Source organism: Triturus cristatus, chromosome 10 (assembly GCF_964204655.1).
Source record: "Triturus cristatus chromosome 10, aTriCri1.1, whole genome shotgun sequence".
Lineage (NCBI taxonomy): Eukaryota > Metazoa > Chordata > Amphibia > Caudata > Salamandridae > Triturus > Triturus cristatus.
In genome coordinates, this window is record NC_140593.1 from 1170299591 (window position 1) to 1170321808 (window position 22218).

A 22218-nucleotide genomic window follows, 5' to 3' on the forward strand; every position below is an offset into this window, starting at 1 on the left:
TGTTATAGTTAGCGGAAATTTTACTGATAAAAAACCAATGAAATTCCCCCGTTATAGTTAGTGCAGGCAACTATAACTCACGCGACCGCAATCTTCTGCTGATGACATATGTGTCTTTATGAAAAAAAAATATTTGTAATATATGTATAGCTAAAAATGTATGGAAGAAGACATGGGCAAATAAGTGTCTAAATACAGTATTAGCATCAGCAGAGGATTGCGGTCGCGTGAGTTATAGTTGCCTGCACTAACTATAACGGGGGAATTTCATTGGTTTTTTATCAGTAAAATTTCCGCTAACTATAACATGTGTGAAACCTATGGTTTTTTCAGTGAATATATATATATATATATATATATATATATATATATATATATATATATATATATATATTCACTTAAAAAACCATAGGTTTCACACATGTTATAGTTAGCTGGACATTTCACTTGTAAAAAACCAATGAAATTCCCCCGTTATAGTTAGTTCAGCTAACTATAACTCGTGCGCCCGCAATCCACTTCTGATGACGTCACATATTACATCACTCATGACATGGTCAGTGAACAATTTTAATATGTGTAATATATATAGGGAAAGGCCTGTTGAAGAATGAGTGGGTGTACAAGTGTGTAAATGGAATTTTTTTCTGTGGTGCGTAACTGACTCTATAAGTGAGTCATTAAATGTATCTTACTGCAGACTAGTGACTAAACTGTGTAAATGTTTTTATGTGTCTGTATGTTGGTGTATAAGTGGCGGCATGGTTTTGTGAATACCTATATAAGTGTCTATATGAGTTATTGATTGCTTGTCTCAGTATCTGTATGGGTTCCTGAGCGTTTGTGTGGGTAGGGTGTGTGTGACTCTATGCATTGATGTGTGAGTGGGTGATTCTATGGGTGCATGGTTTTAAGAGTGCATCCGTGATGGACTGTATGGTTGAGTGAGTGTATGTATGCGTGTGTTAGGGATTGAAAGTATATCTCAGTGGTACATTTGTGACTAACTACATATGTGAAAGGCAGTATAGATGCGTGTAAGAGTATATAAGTGGGTAGATGTGAGAGTGTGTGATTGTGAGAGTGACTGTATGGATGAGTGTGTGCTTGTATCAATGATTCTATAAGAGCGTAAGAATGTGATACTATTTTTATGAGTAAGTGAACTTGAGTGTGTATAACCGCATAGGTGAGTAAATGGGAGTGTGATTATTTGCATGACTGAGTAGGTGTGGGAGTACCTCTATGGATGATTGGTAGTGTGTGAGTGTCTATATAGGTGTATAAATGCATATGATAGTTTTGTATGGAGTGACTGTAAGTATGAGTGACTGTACAGGTGAATGAGTGGAGGTGTATGTAGACCTAAGAGTTAATAAGTGGGTATGTAGTTATTGGTATGGCAGTATGTATGGTTTTGAGAATGGAACTCTTACATTTTGAGTCGGTGTATCAAAGGTTATATTAGGGTGTGAGAAGATGAGGTAATTTATCACATGGATGACGTCATCAGTGATCTCATCAGTGATGTCATTTGAGATGTCATCAGTGATGTCATGAGTGATGTCACTGACCATGTCATGAGTGATGTAATATGTGGATTACGGGCGCGCGAGTTATAGTTAGCTGAACTAACTATAACGGGGGAATGTCCAGCTAACTATAACATGTGTGAAACCTATGTTTTTTTCAGTGAATTTTCAAGGTTTTTTAAATGCTAATTCCTAACTATAACGTGTGTGAAACCTATGGTTTTTTAAGTGAATTTGCAAGGTTTTTTAAATGCTAATTTATGAATGTATTAATATATTTTTTAAATATTTATTTTACAATAAGCTACCTATATATATAGTTATAGATTAACTTTATCTTGTAATATTGAATGGCTCAGTTTTTTTTTTTATTTGGATACAGTTGAACAGCATAGTTAATATCTTCTATAAACTTATAAACACTTGAAAAAAAAAAAAAAATTGAGGATTTTTGACCGTGCGCGCACGGTGCACGCATGCGTACGTGCTCCCTGTGCGCATGCGTACGTGCTCCACGTGCGCATGCGTACATCATGCGTCCCCCGTAAGCGCGTGCTCCGTACGCGCATGCGCGCGTTCTCCGTGCGCATGCGCGTGCTCCGTACGCGCATGCGTGCGTGCTCTGTGCGAGCACCGTGCGCGCACGGTGCGCGCATGGCAAGTCATGTGATTTAAAAACAACACTTTTCATTGGTTTATAGTAGTTTCAGTTCTAGAAACTTCCAACACCACACCCACTCCCCTCATTATTACTTCTGATTCCCTGGGAGAAGGAGCTGAGCAGCTTTTCCAGTACTCCAGTACTTGAGAATGGCAGAGCAGCAGTCATCTTCTGGGAGTGAGCAGGAGACCCTTTTGCCACAGAGACAGAGGAAACAGAAAAACTCTTTTATATGGCAATTTTTCACTTTTCCAGAGGGGCAGAAGAAGGTGAATGCTCCAGAAGTCACCTGCACTATTTGTGGTGGTGTCTTATCAAGAGGAGATCCTAAAAAGAAATACTCTTTTAGTATCTTCACTATAATCAGGCACGTTAGAGATGTACATCCTGTGGCTTATGCTCGAGCTGCTAGAGAAAACCCTCCAGCAGCTCAGCCGAGCACATCCGCAGCAGCTCAGCCGAGCACATCATGGGCAGCTCAGTCGAGCACTTCATCTGCGGCGGCAGCTTCACCTGCTTCTGTTCCTCTGGATATACACCCTCTGTTTAAGAGGGTGCATATACGGTGCAATGCGTGCAATGCTCTTCTCTCTTATGGGGACACCGGCATTCCCCTAATAGAGAGCAAGATACAGCAGCACAGGGCGGCACCCTATAATTTTTGTCATTGTTTTGTACCTCTGTTTCTCAATTAACACAATGGCTCTTTTTAGAGCCACCTAACATCGAAACACTTAAATTTGATTTTTAATTCTATTTTTTTAATCATTTTTTTTCCGCCGTGCGTGCACCGTGCGCGCTCCCCGCCATTTAAAAAAAATAAATAAAATGTTTTTTTCACCCTTCATGGTCCTTCGGGGACCCCCTGACAAAAGCTAGGGGGTCAGGAACTCTGTACCCTGCCCCCTTTTCACGTTCTCCACCTTTCTTTTTCACTGTCACACACAAAATGGCAGACAACACTTCCTGATTTCGACCGATTCGAATGTTGACTGACATGTAACCACCAATCAGAATTACGCTCGGGCACGGTGCGCGCATATAGATATTTATGTACTTTTAACTGCAATTTTCTCATGAACTACTTAACAGATTGACACCATATATGCAAAAGGCACATCCCTGACCTGAGGACTACCTCTTTGCCAAATTTCAAGTAATTCTGTTCAGCCGTTCGGGCTGTACCTTCGACTAAGGTCCTATGGGAAAATGCATGGGGAAAACGTGTATTGGGATCCCCCTTTTTTCTCAGCCCCCGCTTGACGAATCACCCCGAGACTTCCAGGGTAGGAGCTGAGCGGAGCGCCCCATTAGTTTTGAAAATTTTGCGAGGATCCGTCAACCGTCGCCAAAGTTATTCAAAATAGAATTTTCAGATTTCCTATGGAAACACGGTCCTAACTATAACTATCTACTGGCGACCGCCAGTAGATAATATATATATATACATATATATATAATTATATATATATATACACACATACATATATATGTTTTTATAAGAAAAATAATACAAAAAAATATTAAAACAATTTTTAAAATATGTCTAATATGTCTAATATATATATAAGTCTCAAAGTGGCATTGTGGGAATTGTAGTGTATTTGAAACCCTTCAAAATGAAACACACTTTATATATAATATTTACAAAGAAGAACGTTTTGTCAGATATTTACATTTGTCATCAGTTTTTTTCTCATGTTTGAAGTAATTTATCTTTTACGCTATTTGCCATTTTAAGTGTAATGCATGTTACAGTTACCCTTCATTATGGATGAAATATTTACTGGTATAGTACCCATTTTTTATTATTGATGCATTTTAAGATTCATATTTCATACATGAATACAAACGAAATTATTGATGCGTTAGTGCCTTCAATCTGTATGAGCAATGGAAACAACTTATTCTTCGTTACATGGTATCGTACCCACATTTCTGAGATGCATCTATAAAGTGTTATATTATATTAAACTTTTGGGTTTATGAATTGGAAAACCAACTGTTTATTTGAGATGTACATAAAGTTCTTCATCATTATTGATGCCTCTAGGGGTCTTTGTTCTGAGTCTTATGATAAAACGTGAACCCATTTGGCGTACCTTTTTTAGTTCTGTCTCCTCCACGCTCTCCTTGTGGTATCATTTTGATTCCATAATAGTTCATCGCTCTCCAGTTTCCTTTTTGACATTTAGTCATGTGTTTGGCTGTGTCCTATATCCTCATTTATTTTTTACTGCACGAATATGCTCAAGGATGCGTTTTTTGAGCATGCATGTTGTACTGCCGATGTACTTCATCCCACAATTACATTCTATTATGCAGATGACGAATCTAGATGTGCAGGTGATGTTCTGATCAATAAAGGTTGTATTTCCATTCGGTTCCATGATGGTTGCCTCATTTTTACCTATTTTACAGGCTTTGCACGAGTTACATTTCCTTAAGCCTTTATATTGGTCTGTTAGCCAGTTTGGTGGTTGCTTTTCTTGAAAGTGGCTCTTGACAAGTAAATCCTTCAGAGATTTGGTTTGTCTGTAGGTAACTACTAGCTTTGGACCCAAGATCTTCCCTATATCTAGATTGCCTGAGATTAGATGCCAATATTTTCTGATTTTATTGATGATTCTTCCACTTTCTTTGCTATATGTGGTAACAAAACGAGGGGCCCCAAGTTCTTTATTTGCACTGTTTTTAGTTTTTGTGATCAATGTTTCTGCTCTTGATTTATCAATATGTCTTTTGCATTTTTTTTACGTATTCTCATTGTATCCCCACGTTCTGAGTCTGCTCATTGTTTCTTAGATCTTCTTTTCCGCATCCTCTTCTTTGGAACAATTTCTTTTCATGCACATGGATCCCCCATAGGGGATACTGTCTCTTAATGGTTTGGGGTGAAAACTCGTCCCATGCAGGATGCTATTGGTTGCGGTCTTTTTCCTGAAAAGTGTGGAATGTGTTTGTCCATTCTCTATATAGATATTTTTGTTTCTAGAAAATCAATTTCTCTTTTGTTTATGGTACACGTGAATGACAAGCCGACTTGGTTAGTGTTGAGTTTCAAATATTACTTCTGGAAATCTTGTTCTGTTCAGGTCGTCAAAATAGCGGACCCACAAAATGATTCACTCTAAGTCATCGTGATTATCTGTGCTCCGTGCTATGGTTCTCTCCCACGACCCCATCATGATGTTTGCATAATTTGGGGGAAAAGAAATGCCCATAGCTGTCCCACACTCTTGTTTGAAGATCTCTTTGTTGAAAAGAAAAATGTTATTTGTGAGACAGATTTCTATCATGTTAAGGAGCATTTGGGTGTGGATGAGTTCTGTGATGTTTTTCTGTTTAAGAAAATAGTTGCAAGCGGTCAGTCTTATCTCATGTCTGATGGCCATGTATACGGATACTACGTCTATTGTTACTAGAAGATATTGTTGACTCCAAGTTATTCAAGCCAGAATTCTGAGGAAATCTATAGTGTCTCTTAAGTATGAGCTCATACTTTGTGCAATCCACAGGTTTCAGGGATGTTTCAGTCAGGAATTAGCATTTAAAAAACCTTAGAAGTTCATAGAAAAAAAGCAAAGGTTACAGGGACGTTGTAGTTAAGGTGATATTTCCCTTACACAAAACCAGAGAAATTCAGCCGTTAAAGTTAGCTGAGCTAATTATAACTCGCGCCCCCATAATGCACTGCTTTTATACATTATTACATTACTCATGAAATGGTCAGTGACATCACTGATTATATCACTGATGACATCACTGATGACATCGCCCAGTGACTGAGTATGTCTGAAAAGTTTAAGAATGTTATCCATATATACGCCAAGGTGTATAGAAGAATAAGTGGGTGTATGAGTGTATGTAGGGATTATTTATTGGATTTAGTGGATTTGTGACTGACTATATAAGGGAATGATTAAACATGTCTTAGTGAATGTATGGGTGAGTGACTAATCTGTGTCAGTTGATGTGTAGCGGCTGCATGGGTTGGTGTGGAACTATATGAGTGTATATATGGGTTAATGATTGGTTGTCTGAGTACCTGTATGGGTACCTGAGTGTCTGTATGGGTGGTTGGGGGTGTGACTCCCATCATGGATGTGTGAGTGGGTAATTCACTGGGTGTATGGGTTCATAAGTGCATCTCCGATGGCCTGTAAGGGGGGGTAAGTGTGCATATGGCTGTGTTGGCAAGTGAATGGATGTTTTAGAGGTATATGACTGAGTAACTGCATATGTGGAAATCAGTATATGTGAGTTTTGGAGTATATAAGTAACTGTGTGAGTGAGTGATTGAGAGACTGACTGTATGGGTGAGTGCATGCTTGTGTCAGCGACTTTAAGGAGAGTAAGTCTTTGATAGTATATGTATGAGTAGTGAGTGTGTGTGTTTCTGTATGGATGAGTAAGTGGCTGTGTGATTGAGTGTTTGGGTGAGTGAGTAGGTATATGAGTAGCTCTATGGGTGACTGACTGAATGTGATAAAGAAAGTGCTTAAAGTGCAGGGTAAGGTAAGCTCGAGGGCAATAGATCTAAAGTATTTGAGAGAAAAAGACTCTGTAAAGTTTATGAGCACAGGATGGGAGAAAGACTCCAGCTTTCCATATATGGATTTGCTACCTAACCGTTGGCTAAGGAAAGAAGTCTTTAAGTTAAGAATAGGAATCAATCCGTTATTTATAAATAGCGGAATAAAAGCTGCCCTTTCACATCCGGATGGTAAATGCGTGTGTAAAATAGGAATGAAGTGTGATATTTTGCACCTTTTATTGGATTGTCATCACTTTTTAAATCTACGTAAAGTGTTCCTTCGTCCGATATTTTTAAAATATGATGTCAATGAGCGCTCGCAAGCACGTGATCTTTTAGTGGAAATGGAAAATCTTGACATTGCGATAGCCATTGGGAAATTTATGCAGGGGGTTTATAAATTTATAAACTGAGTAGAGACCCATGAAAAGGCCAAAGCTTTTTAATTCTAATGAATTTTGGTTTTAATTGTGTAAATGTAGTTTTATGACAGTAGAATTTTTATAGTAAATGGAAAGAATTTGTGTTATGATGATTTTAAATGATAAAATATGTATTGTGGTTTATAGATCAATTGGTCTAAATAAACTTTATTTTTGACTTGACTTGACTTGACTGACTGTGTATGAGTAGCTGTATGGGTGTATGAGTGGATATCTCAGCGGCTGTATAGGTGAGTGACTGGCTGTATGAGTACCTGTCTGGGTGAGTGAGTACATGTGTATGTAGACCTATCAATCAGTGAGTAGGTATGTACGTACTAGCATTGGTGTGTCAATGGTTACAAGAATGGTAGTCTATTGGAGTAGGTGTATGATAGCTTATATTAGGGTGTGACTAGGTGCATCAGAGATTATGTGGATGATGTTATCAGTGATATCATCAGTGATGTCATTTGAGATGTCATCAGTGACATCATTAGTGACGTCAATGACTATGTCATGAGTGATGTAATATGTGATGTCATCAGCAGTGCATTGCTGGGGCATGATGTATAGTCAGTGCAGCTAACTATAATTGCTGAATTTCTCTTCTTTTGTGTGCGTGAAATTTCACCCTAACTATAATGTCCCTGGTTATTTCTATGAATATATATATATATATTCACTGAAAAAACCATAGGTTTCAGAGACGTTATAGTTAGAAATTAACATTTAAAAAACCTTAGAAATTCACAGAAAAAAACATAGGTTTCAGGGGTGTTATAGTTAGCTGACCATTTCACTCGTACAAAACCATAGAAATTCCTCCGTTATAGTTAGTTCTGCTAGCTATAACTCGTGCACCCGCAATGCACTGCTGATGATGTCACATATTGCATCATTCATGACATGGTCAGTGACATCACTGATGACATCACTGATGACATGTCAAATGACATCACTAATGACATCATCCAGTGAATGCGGTTTAGTTTGAAATTTAAATATGAATTATATATATATATACCAATCTGTATTGAAGATTGAGAGGATATATAACTGTCTGGATGGAGGATTTAGTAGCTGTCTGACTGTCTGTTTAAGTGAGTAATTAAAAGTGTCTCACTTAATACATGGATTAGTAACTAAACTATGTGAATGCGTGCATCACTCTCTCTGTTGTTGTATAAAATGCTGCATTAGTTGGTCACTAACAACATGAGTGTGTATATTAGTTATTGATTAGCTGGGTGAGTATTTGTATGGGACACTGAGTTTGTGTGTGGTTGGATGGGTTGTGTGTAACTCTTTGCATAGATGTGTGAATGGTTGATTGACTAGGTGTATAGGTGTAAGAGTGCATGTGGAAACAGTTGTTTGGGTGACTGAGTATATTTATTTATGTGTTGGTGAGCGAATATATGTTTTAGTTGTACATCTTCAACTAAGAAAAAAAATAAAAGACGTATGTGAGAGTTGGTGTATATAAATAAGTATGTGTAAGAGTCAGTAATTGTGAGAGTAACTATATGAATGAATATATAATTGTAATGGTGATTTCTTAACATATTAACTATGAGTTACTATGTGTTTGAATAAATGAGGTGTTGTTTGATAATTGTGTAAGTGAGTAAATGTAAGTGTGATTAATTTTTTTCATGAGTGAGTAGGATGACTGCATAACCGACTAAGATGACTGCTGATGTGTCAATGTCTATATATGTGTATAAGTGCATTTGATAGTGTTCTATTAATTAGTGACTGCATGTATAAATGATTAAGGGTGGGCGTAATGTGTGTAAGGGACCTACGCGGAGAGGCACGGAGATGGAACCAATCTCTGCACTCTCCGCATAGTTCCGTTATGCACATCCCGCCTCCCGCATGCCTTCCGCCCGCCTCCCGCCCACAGTATTTAATACATTAATAACGCAATTTTTAAATAACCTTACCTTATCGGCGGTGGCGGCCCCGGGCTACCATCCTCATCTAGCGCGTCTTCTTCTGGGAACTGCGCATGTGCGGGAGCCCGCGCATGTGCATTCCTGCCAAGGGTATTTGTGTGTGTAGACTTAGGAATCAGTGAGTGGGTATGTAGTAACTGGTATTGGTGTGTCAATGGTTTCAAATATGTGTGATAGTAGTTATACCTATTTTTTTGTACTGATTTTCTACAGATTTTAACTGTTTATTTATAAATATTTATTCATTAAATAACATTATATATTTTTCTGAAAATTGCAAAAAAAATTGTAAAAAAAATTCAGACTGAAATATTGATAATTTTTTTGTTTTCATTTTTTATTTTAATATATTTATATTATTATGTTTTTTTTTTTTTAAATACGGAGTCGCGCACTCAAAGCGTACACATCACGGTGGGTGCGCGGATTCTAACCGCCATTTTAGAAAAGTTGTGAAGGATCCGTGTACGGTGTGTGACGGCCGCGTGTTTTTCAGTTACATCATATACATGTAATATTACGTGATGTGCGCGATTGGTATGCGACCAGTCCGCGACTCCTGCTCCCGTGCATTCGCGACACATGCGCATTACGGTACGAGATGCTTGCGCGGTGGCAGGTCCTGTGTGACATCATATACATGCTGGGGCGCGCTGGGTGCACGACTCCCGCAAAAAAAAATTATGTTCCAAAATGATATGTATGTGTCATTAATATACATATTAGGGCAAGAGATTATCGAAGATATTCATAAAAATAATATATTTGTACTTATAATAAACTTATATTATTTCTAAATATATTTTCGCGAAGTCGGGTACATGCATCATGAGTGCAGAGAACCAGGTCAGCAGAGCTGCTGTAGAGCCAGAGAAACCAGGTCAGCAGAGCCGTTGTAGAGGCAGAGAACCAGGTCAGCAGAGCTGCTCTAGAGCCTAAGAAGCAGGTCAGCAGAGCTGCTCTAGATCCAGAGACCCAGGTCAGCAGAGCTGCTCTATAGCCAGAGACCCAGGTCAGCAGAACTGCTTTAGAGCCATAGAACCGGGTCAGCAGAGCGTACGTTATGTTTTAACCTGTTGCGTGCGCACGTTGGCCAACGGCCGTCGTCTGCACTACCTCGGTAGTGCTGCACACGTCCGTGAGCTGACGCGGCCCCGCCCACTCAATAAAACTCCCGCACCGCCGGGAATTTTCACCGCGGTTAAGGAGTTAATGTAAATTACATGTGTGTATCCAAAAGTGTAACTATCAATCAGCTCGCAATAGTATGAAGAGCAAACATGTTGCAAATACTATGAAATTATACTGTGTATCAAAGCAATGGGTGAGCCTGAAATCAGTCTGTCTTCAGTGGAGGTCAGGTTCACGGGATTTAAAAGTCAGTCTGGGATACGTCCCTTTGTAATGAGCATGTGATCTAGGTTGCTTGTCGACCGAAACACGTTGCACGAAGGCTGACCAAGCAAGTATGGGGTTCTATTTTAAGTCCCTGCCTCAATTACTTTTGATGGGAGGGTGTTTGCAGTACCAGTGGTTGGCCATGTGCTTTGCTTGATTTAATCCAGTTCTTTTTTTCTGGCTATAGTAACTTTAGACTCTTGATTGTCGCTACACCTTCTGCTTTAGATGGTGGAGGCATTGATGTCTGTACTTTCCAGTAAATTTATACTTGAAACTAGTGAATAGCCCAAAGCAGTAAAATTACTGCAAAGTGTAAGAGTAAATGCATATTTGTAGATTTACTCATGTGTAAAGTTACCTTTGCTAGTAGGCCCTTTTGTAGTGAATTCACACTTGGAAATTGTGAATACTCAAAAGCAGTAAACTTACACATGTAGATTTCCTCACATGCAAATTTACCTTTGTGAATAGGACCATTTATCTTACTTGGAGGCCACCGTGGAACGTAAACAAGCTTCACAGTCATTTACTGTCTTGCAGTAAATATGACTTAGTTGGGCAAAAAGTAACACCTAATAACCGCTAATAAAATTAAATGTGCATTAATTAACAACATACATGCCTCTCAAATCAGTTCCCTTCATTAGCCCAAGACATCTTCTTTGACTGGGTCGGCAGATATTTCTTGTTAATGATTCACTTCCTGAGTTCCTAGAAACAATACTAAAAGGTTTCAATCATTCACAATATTGTCTTTTAAAATAATTCAAACTAATTTTAAATTATAATTTTGAAGAATATAGGGGTTTTTACGATGGTGGGCGGTCGGACAACTAACCGTCAATGCAGCGGGAATGGGACCACCCGACAAGGAGTCGGAGGTCCCACCGCCGTATTATGATAGGAATGCCATCACGGTAGTTGGAATGTGCTCAATAACAACGCATCTTGTGTTCTTGAGCACTTTGAGCACATCCATGCACCATGTGCCAGGCACCACATGGTGCATGGATGTGTGGGTCACCTCATGTGCCACTGGCCACTTTGCAGTGGCCCACAGGGGTAGGGGGTCCTGCTTGAGGCCCGCAAAGTCCCTTTCTGCCTGCCTTTACTTGGCGGTGTAAAGATTGAGGGATAGGGACATCATTATCCCTATGGCGCTGTCTGCACAGGCACCACCTCCATTGTAGGGGTTTCTGTCTGACAGCCACCCAATGGGCTCCTTCAGCCTGTCGGAGGGGGGGCTCTGTCCCCACTGCACTCCGACCACCGGTATCATATTCCGGAAGTTGGACCTATGCCTTGGATGTGTGGGCCGACTGCCACCGACGGTCCGTCGGTGGCGGTCTGCCCAACATCATGATGAGGCCCTTAGGCTTTAATAAATATATGTGTTACTTTCAACTTAGAGTTGTTTTTCCAATTTAACAAGTTATATTTCGATTGATAATATGGTAAGTCAAATCTTTGCCTTAGCAAATGTGAAAACACCTGGTTGAAAAATAGTCAGAAATTAAATATAAACAACTGATCCTCACAAGCATCAAATAGTTGCAGATGCAAATTTACAGTTAAATAATTATGAGTGTATATGTTCATCAGCACCAGTCAGAGTAAACCTAAATATCCCTGTTATGCATGCATTGTTTTTCCATACATGATAGGCTCATATCTTACCTGAGGGAACCTGCTGAGCCCAAGTATTCTTGCCATAGGAAGAGCTTCTGATGATGGCCCATCTCCAATGAAGCCAACGAGCTTAGGGTTTGAAGGGTGGCTGTAGTTAGGTACTGTCTCTTTGCCCCCTGACAGCAGCTGCAGGGTCCCCTGAATAGCCCCCAACTCAGAGAAACAAGAGTCATAAATGTGAAATCCCACAGTGGTGTTAGGTAGAAGATCTGGAATATTATTGATTTCTCTGATGGCAAAGACCATGGCAAGGACACTTTGATAGAATTCTGAATGAATCCTGTACATAACGAAACAACATGAAACCAGAATAAATTTAAATTAAAGCAGTGCATCATATCATCAAATTAGAAGCAAATGGGGTATATATCAATAAAAGACATATAGGCAGCATAAAGTTAGCAAACCACCTGGTCACACATGTAATTAAATTCACATAAAAATGTTTACATATTATTTAATTGCTCTTTATAGTATTTTATTTTAGTTTTACTTCATTTTGTTTAAATTAATTTTACTTTATTTAGTAGAGGCATTTATAGCGTTTGTTCTAGACTATTAAATTACACACAGAATTGTAAGCTTCAGAGCACGGAAGACATTTCTGGAGTCATTTTGCTTTACATTTTTGGAAGGAGAGGGCAGGCTCATTTTCAGAGAGATTTTAGTCTATTGTCCTCAAACAGAGTTTGACAAGTCTTGCCTTCCTGCCTTTCCCTGTTGCCTTTTCTGGGCATCTAATGTTGACAGGATTTTGCTCTTTGGGTTGCCGAACTGTACCACAGTGCAGAGTTTCTCTACAAGATAATTAGGCTTATAGTGGCCTTGAAGATGATACTGAATCCTACACTGGAAGGGGAATTCATTATTATTCTCAATGTAGTGGTGGCCATGAGTGGAGGAAAGATAACCTTCAGGGATGCCAAAAATTGTGTTTAGGAAGGCAAAGAGCACAATATGCGTAACATGGGGTTGTATTGCATTGCATTTTATTTGCATTTATAGTGGACTTCATCCCACTAACAAGGTGCTGAAAGTCATATGTGGACTCATAGAAGGCTGATTGGTGGCAGAACTTGGATGAATGAATGGCCAGTGTTAAAGTGTGTGTGAAGACCAGAGTTGTGCTCTTATGCTGTTTTTGTTGACACATTTTGGAGAGTATTGAAGAAAGAATTAGTGAAAGGTAGGATTCTTAGTCATTAGCTAGTGTATGGGTGGATAAAGAGTACATGAGAATAGGGTAGCCCATGTTGGAAATGTTTTTGGTGTTGTGCATGTATGTTAGAAAAGGCACATATAATGTTGCTGTGAACACTTAGCTGCACGTAAGCATGAGTTTAAGAGAAAAGTGTGGTAACAGACAGAGTAATGCATTGGATACCTACCATCACTGTAGTATTCTTTATCATGTTTTAAAACCACATTTGATATAAACAAAAGAAAAAAATGACCAGACGTGAAAGATGCTAACCTTTGAAGATGCAATCTTTCATGGACCATAGTATATTTTTAGTGACCTCCACTCTTAGGAATGTGCCGTGTTCAACTAGCAGTAGAACATTCTCTGACGGTTTCAATCATGTTTGGTAGGGAACAAACCATCCAAATGGGCAGTATACAACAAGCATACACCCAAATCAAACAAAGGACCATCCATTAGGAGAATATGGCTTTGATACTCAATTAATTTTAATGTCTCAGGATTTCTCCTTGGATGATGGGAGTGTAAACCATAATAAATATCTGGGGTCAATTAGAACGAAAGCACTGCTGATGGGAAAAGGAAGGTGTTGAGGAAGAGATGAGTTCAATGGATTAAATGGATTATCTGCCCATCCATGCCTGGTTAATAAAACCAGAAGAATCTAAGACCAAGATGAAGTAAGGCTGATGGCTAATCCAGTGGAAGAATGTTGTTAAATTATGCAGAAAATGAAATGAAGGAATGTGCAGTTCCTAAAGTGAAGGAGAGCCAAGGAGAGTTCTGGTCTCTTATGGATTGCCCTCATACCCCCCAAAGGATGTCATGCTTCATCATAGGGCATTTTGCTCCTTGTCGGGCCGGCGCACCCACGAAGGGGCTCTTTTCCAGAGATCTTTTTATGAAGCTGTTGGGTTTGTGAGGGTATGTGGACAAGGTAGTGAGTGAGTAGCGTGAATTAAAATAGGTCTGGTACTGTCCTAAGAAATGGATTTTATTCTGAGGGTGTACTAGCCTAACTAAAAATGAGGGAGCCCTGTCTGTAAGTAATGATCCTACAGGGTCTGTCTAGTGAGGGTGGTCAACATGTTTCTTGCCTTACAGATCCTAGCGGCAATTCGTCAGGACCGGTGTATTAAAAGTGAGAGAGAGGGTACTCTTGACTCTTACACTACTGCAGCGCTGGTGCAGTGCATCATTGTATAACCAGTGGTGCTGCCTGGAGTCATGGCATATAGCCTGAACTTATGAGACCCAGGTATCGTGGGAATAGTGAAGACTGGGTCAAAATGACAGAGCACTTCGTTGCTCAATCAGAAGGATGGCATAGTGCTGGAGCAGAGTTTTCATTTAGAAAATTCAGGGGCTTTTGAAGCTCTAGTATGTCTATGCGTTTTATTAATCATTAATAAATAACAAATTAATTATTTGTCTTGTGCAAGTGTGTTTTTATTAATCAATCCGTTTGTCTTAACATAAGAGAAAGTTACACGAGGGTTAGCATGTGTGTGCTGTTTCTGTTTTCTAAAAAATAACGTGCAAGTTTTCATGTTTAAACGTTGCTGTGTGCTGTTTATTTTGAGCACAAAACGCTGTCTGAATTAATGCTTTTTTATGTTGCAAAAGCTAGATAAATGCATACACATAAGGGTATTAGTGGGGTTAACACTGTTTAATCATTATGCTGTAGTAACGTTTATTTTGTCTCTTTAATTAAAGATGGTCTATTGTGGCCTATGGAGGCCTGTATTAAGATGGCTGAGTTTTGAAGCCTGGCCTCGAGTGAATATGTGAAAGACGTGACGAGGGAGACCCCTGCTGGAAATGGTCTTGAAGTTGACTGACCATGGTCCTTCTATGAAACTTTCCATGAGGACAGCAGCAGTTTTTGGGAGTTCTCCAAGAGAAGTGAAAGTGTCCTTGGCAATCTCGAAAGACAAAGGAGCCTTAGAGGAAAACTCTGAACTGTGGCTCGATGGCCGAGGAGAAACCGGATTAAATGTGATACATGTTTTATTTTCTTGGTTCCTGTTCCGTAGTCTTCGCTATGTGTATTTTTCCTGAGCGGAGGTTCACAAATGTTGCAATGTTACATCCTTTCCTTCTCGCTCTGCTCAGTGATTCAGTGTATTTTGCAAACTTGATGAGTGTTTCCATTGTAATTTTTACTATAAAAATTGTTAGCCTAGGGAGGGCTTTGCCACTTGCCATTTTACCTTTGCTGCGGGAGATTGCGTTGTTGAGGATCGTGCTGAGGACTTCGTCTTGAAAGACTTTACCGAGAGACTTGTCCTGACCCGTTCTGACACTTAGTTAGAATAGGTAACTATGAGAAATGATTTATTCTGATTGATTTTACTTTGACTAATTTTAGATAAAGCAATATAATTTTAAACATGGTGTTGAATTTTCTTTCTTGTCAATTATTGGGTTTATATTTTTGATCATTATTGTATATGTTGTGTAGATTATGTTATTGATTAGGACAGTCACTAAACCAGATCTGATCGACCTGATATTGATGCAGGGTGTTTAGGTGTTTTTCTTTCCACAGGATTATTGCTGGTAGAGTATTTGAGCGTATGTTAGTGAAATGGGCCCTAGCGTATGATGAATATATGTGCGTGTAACTGTGTGATTACTCTATCCGTGGTAGTGGGCATATTTTAGATACCCTGATCTCTATCAATAGCAACGAGCTATCATCCTACCCATGCTCTGAGACCCGTAAAATTAAGACACTGACAAAGAGTGACAGAGAGACAGATTCAGGGAGGGGATTATCCTTTGGTTTTACCACGCTGTAATATGCCCAAATACTTTAGTGTGTCACCCTCAGAAGGACGGGAATGCCCAGACCTGGGATTTGTGCACACTGTGTCACTAGAACCAAGCTATGCACAACTAATGAGTCCATAACTAGGGTGAATCTAGGGTGAAATCCGTCATGGGTTGCTTGTGTTCTATTCAGGGAGGACCTGGCTTGGCATTTTGGGCTGACTGTTCTGATTGGAGCAGGGTCAAGATTGATTTGTAAATAGCTGTATTCAAACTGCGGTAACATAGTATGAAAAATAAGAATAGATTGGGATGCGTAATTACCAGTTGTGAAGATTAAGTGAAACATTCCATCCGTCACTTTTTTGTTTACTTTAATGCATCGCACTAAGTGGGACATGTATGCCCAGATGTCGACCCTGTGCAGACTGCGTCACTGGAACTAAGTGGTACCTGTCTGATGAGTGCATAATTCGAGTGAAACCAGCCGTGTGTTGCTTGTGTTCTGGTTCAGGGAGAACCTGGCTTCGCTATTTGGTTCAGACTGTTCTAATTGGACCAGGGGCAAGACTGATCTGCATATTGCTGGGTCTAAATTGAGGTGACCCGGTATGCAAAATAACGATGGAGTGGGATGCAACCGAGTAATTATGAGTCACAGAGATTAATTTAAGCATTCAATCCATCACTTTTTTTGATACGTTAGTTCTTCCATGATGAAGTCCATCAACTAGCTGTTTCAATGCAGTACTGGCTTTCAGACTGGTGAGCACAGACAGTAAAGTGAGCAGCAAACACTTTCTTTGTGTTTGTGTATGTGTTTGCCAAGATATCACCAATATCTTGGCAAACACATACACAAGCACAGAGAAAGTGTTTGCTGCTCACTTTACTGTCTGTGCTCTGCAGTCTGAAAGCTGGTCTTGCAGTCCTGGTACAGCTTGAAAGAGAATCTGAAGCACATGTTAGACCAACCAGTCAACACGGTGACACAAGGGACAAAAGTGCAATCATCTTAAAACATGTGTGCTTCTATACAGATCCTGAATCATCAGATGGTGCAAAGGCATGTATGCACTGGCTCAGCATTAGACACCCAGGGAAAGTTCCTAGAGAGGTAGAAGATAAGACTGTCACAAGTGATACAATTGATGCCCGTTGCGGCGTGGCGCTCTTCTCTGCTCCATGCACCACATTCACCATTAGCAGAGATCAGCCTGTATGGCACAGCTTCAAGGGTGTCCATGTGAGCCTGTACCCTAGGAAGAAGGGATATCTGATGGCCTGTTTCCAAACTATTGTGTTGCTGCAGTTCCAGACATTTTACTTGAATGTTCTATTTTAATTTTTTGCACTGGTTATTATGTGACCTGTGCTAGAGGATGATGTTAAGAGCAAGCATCGCCCCTGAATCAATTTTCATGAAGTCATTGGTCTTGAGGATAGATCACAATAAATACAGTTTAATAAAGAATTGCCTGCACTACGTGCTTTTGTTATACTACATGTGTTGTATCATTTTAGTATCTCTAATATTAAAAGGAATTAAATATATATTGCACCTAGTGGCATTGCCATCCTGGTGCTATCTCAGCTTCTTTGGATCTTCATCATCATGTCTACTCTCAAAACCATCCTCATTCTCCTCAGGTATTTTATTACAGATGTATATGGAAAACAGCATAGAAGGCTATAACAGGACCACATTTTTCAGGCATATAATCGAGAACAAACATTGTGGTGCTGACAGTTCAACCTTCCCTTTATAAGACAGATGGCATGTTTGATGTTGTTATGTCTATAGAGGTGTGCCCAGTTGTTTGAGTGCCTTTGAGCAGTCTCTGTTTCTTGAAATGGTATCATCAGTGATGACTTCAGTGGTATCCTGCATTACCTACAAATGATGTATTGATGATCATGAGTGGTGTGGAAGATGATGAAACTAAATGTACAGTACAATTGTCACTTGTTTCTAATGAAAAAAGATTAATAGTGTGTACTTCAAAGGCAAAATGGGGAAAATTCTTCATTGCATAGAGTCACCGACTTGATACTCCTTTTGATATATATTACACAAAGTCCAAATTGTTAAGGAATTCAGACTAGATTTGTTAAGCAAATAGAAAACCTAACTCAATCATAAGGTGTACTAGCCGTAAGGTTATCCTGGGCTGGTTTTGCTCCAGGCCTGTCAGACACTAATCTTTTGCTTGATGCAGGAACCAATGAAAATATTCAGCCAGCTCACAGCATTGGCGCCCTGGCAATATGAACCTCATGGATTAGCGCTGATAGCTGTAGTATAGTGTGTGTTGTGAGGAAAAAGGAAGGCTGGAGTCGGAGAAGGAGAACACGGGCCTCCAGTACTTACCTCAGGATCAGGCAAGGAAAGAAAGCAGGCACTGAAATACATAGAGAAAATATTGTACTGCTGGATACATGACTCCACCATATAATTTGAATCGTTGACTAAAACATGCCTTCAGAAGGCAAACTGAAAATGTGCCATAAAAAGGTGGCACGCTTTTAATGTGCCTTCTGAAGGCAGCGAACTGTAGGGGAGAAAAATGGTCCCATGGACCCCCAGACCTCCTCTCTTGAATGCGGGTGCAATCACTCACTGCACCTACCTGCAAGGGGATCTCTCTCCCCTCTTGAAAGTTCATGCGGGTTGCCACCTGCACTGTAAAACACGGAGCAGCTTTAAAGCAGACCTTTGTATTTCTCTTGAATGTGCTACCCCCAGGGCATAATGAGTTTGCTTCTGCCCTGACAGGATCACTTTCCCTATTTGAGCCCGCCGCAACTGGTTTAAGGTGTGCCGTGGCACAAACATAGAAAGTGTACCCTATTTGTCATGGGGTCGCAAGTGCCTTACAGAAATCAAAGAGGACACTGGTATGTAGCATCCCTCAATGTAATGGAAAATGTCCTAAACCATATAATGCTCAGCAATTCAAATCCATGGTAATAAACGTCTTAAAGAAAGAACATTCACTATCAGTCACAGAGGCATGTAAATAACATTCAGTACCTCAAAGGGCCTTATGGAGCCAACAGTGATTTACCAACAAAGTTCATATGAACTGCAGGGCTGCCCAGAAAGCAAACAAGGCAAAATAGGAAGGTGTCATAAACCTTCCAATCTCGGTGAGCAGAGCGTTGTCCAGAATATCCCCCAAACAGAAATATAGAGCAACATTTAACAAATAAAATGTGACCAAAATGACAGAAATCCAATCAGTACTTCTGCAGATATTGAATTTTAAAATTGTAGGTAAGTATAGCACCTAAAAGCACACAGAGCCAATCTCTTGGTCATCTCCTCATGCTAGACTGGTGGAAAGCGACAAGTTCAGGATGACCATGATGCAGCACCGGTCAGATACAGGGACCAGGTTAATCCTGCTGAAAAAATTATCTTCCCAAAGTCCAGCGCGAAGTGTCCAGTTCAAGGTGGAGGAGGCCATAAAGAGCAGGCAAGTCATCTGGATGGCCAGTCAACTGCTGTTGGAGCTTCGCCGCTTTGGCAGTCATCCTGGGCTGTCATTGCTGTAGCACGAAGTGCAGGTCTCACAGTGACAGACATCGCTGACGGTTGCTGTAGCACAAAGAGTTGGGTTCACTGGAGCTTCACATTGGCAGTTGTCAGCGGCAATGGAGTCTCGATGACAACAGGCCCATTTGCAGACCAAATCTTCAGGATTTCTCCTTTTTTTCAAACGAGGAGCTCTTCGGATGCCAGCTAATTATCTAAGACCTAAGGAGGCACCTCCGGTGGATTAAAAACTCACTCCAGTAGAGGCCAGGAGAGTTCCAGCAGGTCCAGTTGCAACAAATCATCTGGATAGTTGGAGGGGGGCTCTGGAGCTTGCTGCATCCCCATGGCAAAGAACAGGAATCCAGCCAACTGGCCCTTGAAGTCACTCAGGTCAGCCTAGAATGAATAGAGCAGGTCCAGAAGTCCTTTCAGAGAGCAGGGCTAGCCCCTAGCAGCAGTTCAGCCTTTGGTAGCATCAGGGTAGTCCTCTGGGGAACATGGCAGTCCTTCTTCTATAATGGCCATAGGTCCAGGAGTATACTAAAGAGGTTCCTTGAATGTACAATATTTATATCAGCCTTTGATGAAGGGGATTCCCTACCCTACCCCAACATCTGGTTCTGGAAATTTCTTCAATTTCCCTGCCAAGGCTCCAAGAAGTCTGAGGTGACAAACGGCTAGGGTCAGGTTCCTCGGTGTGCTCTGGAGATAAGCCCTTTGAAGTGGAAGTGGAGCAAGGAACAGTTCTGCCCCCACCCATACTGGCAGGATTGCCCATTTGTACTACACCAATCCTTTTGTCTCACAATCTTTCAAGAATACACAAACCCCAACAGCATTGACCAACAAAAATGGCTGCAGGCACCAAGTGATTAGGATAAGAAAATGCAACTTTCTAAAAGTTCCTTTTTAGAACTGTGACTTGAAATCAGACTTTACCATTAAAGAGGATTTCAAATTACAATTCATTTGAGTGTAACATGACCTGTCTAACTTCTCCCAATCCACACGTATCACTTATCAAATTTAATAAGGTAAACCAATGTTATCCAATTGGTCTAATGGACCTTACTGTAGTCGAAACACATTAAGGAGCTTTTCACTACCAGGATATGTACAACTTAAAACCTTATGTCCCACTTTTTAAATACAATGCAGCCTGCCCTATGATTACTAAAGACTTACCTTAGGGGTGACTCATATTAATTAAAAGGGAAGGTTTAGGCCAGGCAAAAGGTTTGTTTTGCCAGGTAGAAATGGCAGTTTAAAACTGAACTACAGGCTGCAATAGCAGGCCTGAGACAAAGGACTACTATAGTCAATGGCACAATGAGTGCTGCAGGCCCAATTGTAGCATTTAATTTACTGCCCCTAGGTGCAGGTAGTAATATATAACAGTTGAATTATAAGTAAATAAAATATTCCTCTTGGGTGTAGGCCAATGTGACCATGTTTAAGGGAGTGCAAGCACTTTAGCACTGGCTACCAGTTGTAAAGTGCACAGAGTCCTAAAGCCAACAAAAACATATTTAGGAAACAGGAGGGATGTAGGCAAAAGGTTTGCGTTAAGTCCACCTATAAGGATGTCAGGTCAAACAAAAACCGAATGTGTCATCTACTAGATTAGCAAGAAAACTTGTCTTCAGGCCTACATATGTAGCCTGACTGCTGTAACTTTTAAACCTACAGGCAAACCTGTCAAATGTCAGGAAGGAACCCTATTTTGAAATATTAAATAAGCCAATCCCAAGGAGCCTTATAGCCCATAAGTTAGTGAGACATGTATTTAAAGGAAGACCTTTATCTTTTTTCATATTAGTATGTTCCTACAATGACTAAAAGCCAAAGTTATTTTCACCGAAAAAGGCTGTTACTGATCTTGTGATTAAAATTAAAATGCAATAAAAATTCTGTTTTTGGTATCATTGATTTGGGAGAATCTACAGGGATTATGAAACACATCACCACACTTTTTAATATTTATTTAAAATCCAATTCCATGCCAAAGCTGACAAATATGCATTCAATGTAACTTTTAAGACGTTAAGCTGTACCTACCTGAAGTTCCATTGGCTAATTAGCATTAGTCTGCAAGCAGCTGCCGTCTGTCAGCATGTCCCACTTAATAACATGGGCAAGCTGCTTTAGAGAACAGAGACAAACTGTTTAGAACTCATGGCCAGAAGACCTGGGTGTGAGATATGTGATTCCTATCATCTCAGGAAGGGCAGTTGAGGAGGGCCCTGGATTCTCATTAACTTACAAGGGACGAGGGTGAGATCTGTCCATTCATAGTTAAGTGTAACGTGAGACCTGAAGAAGAGAATCATTTTATTCCCAGAGCCAGCTAAGTGCAGCCCATTTTGAGGGGGCAGCTAATCCCAGAAACAGTTTGGTATCACTAAGATGGAGAGAACAATTAATTTCCTTAGGCACACCCCTGACTGCAACACAAGACAGATCTAAAGACAGAAGGGTTATGCCATGCA

General features: G+C 40.1%; 1 protein-coding gene across 1 annotated transcript in view; it reads right to left on the reverse strand.

Annotated features, from left to right (window-relative positions):
- Positions 1-22218, reverse strand: part of LOC146796880 (extracellular calcium-sensing receptor-like) — a 115125-nt gene that overhangs the window by 84058 nt on the left and 8849 nt on the right. The window contains exon 2 of the mRNA XM_085631414.1: positions 12195-12486. Coding sequence (XP_085487540.1) covers positions 12195-12486 — 292 coding nt within the window. The remainder of the gene's footprint in view (positions 1-12194; positions 12487-22218) is intronic.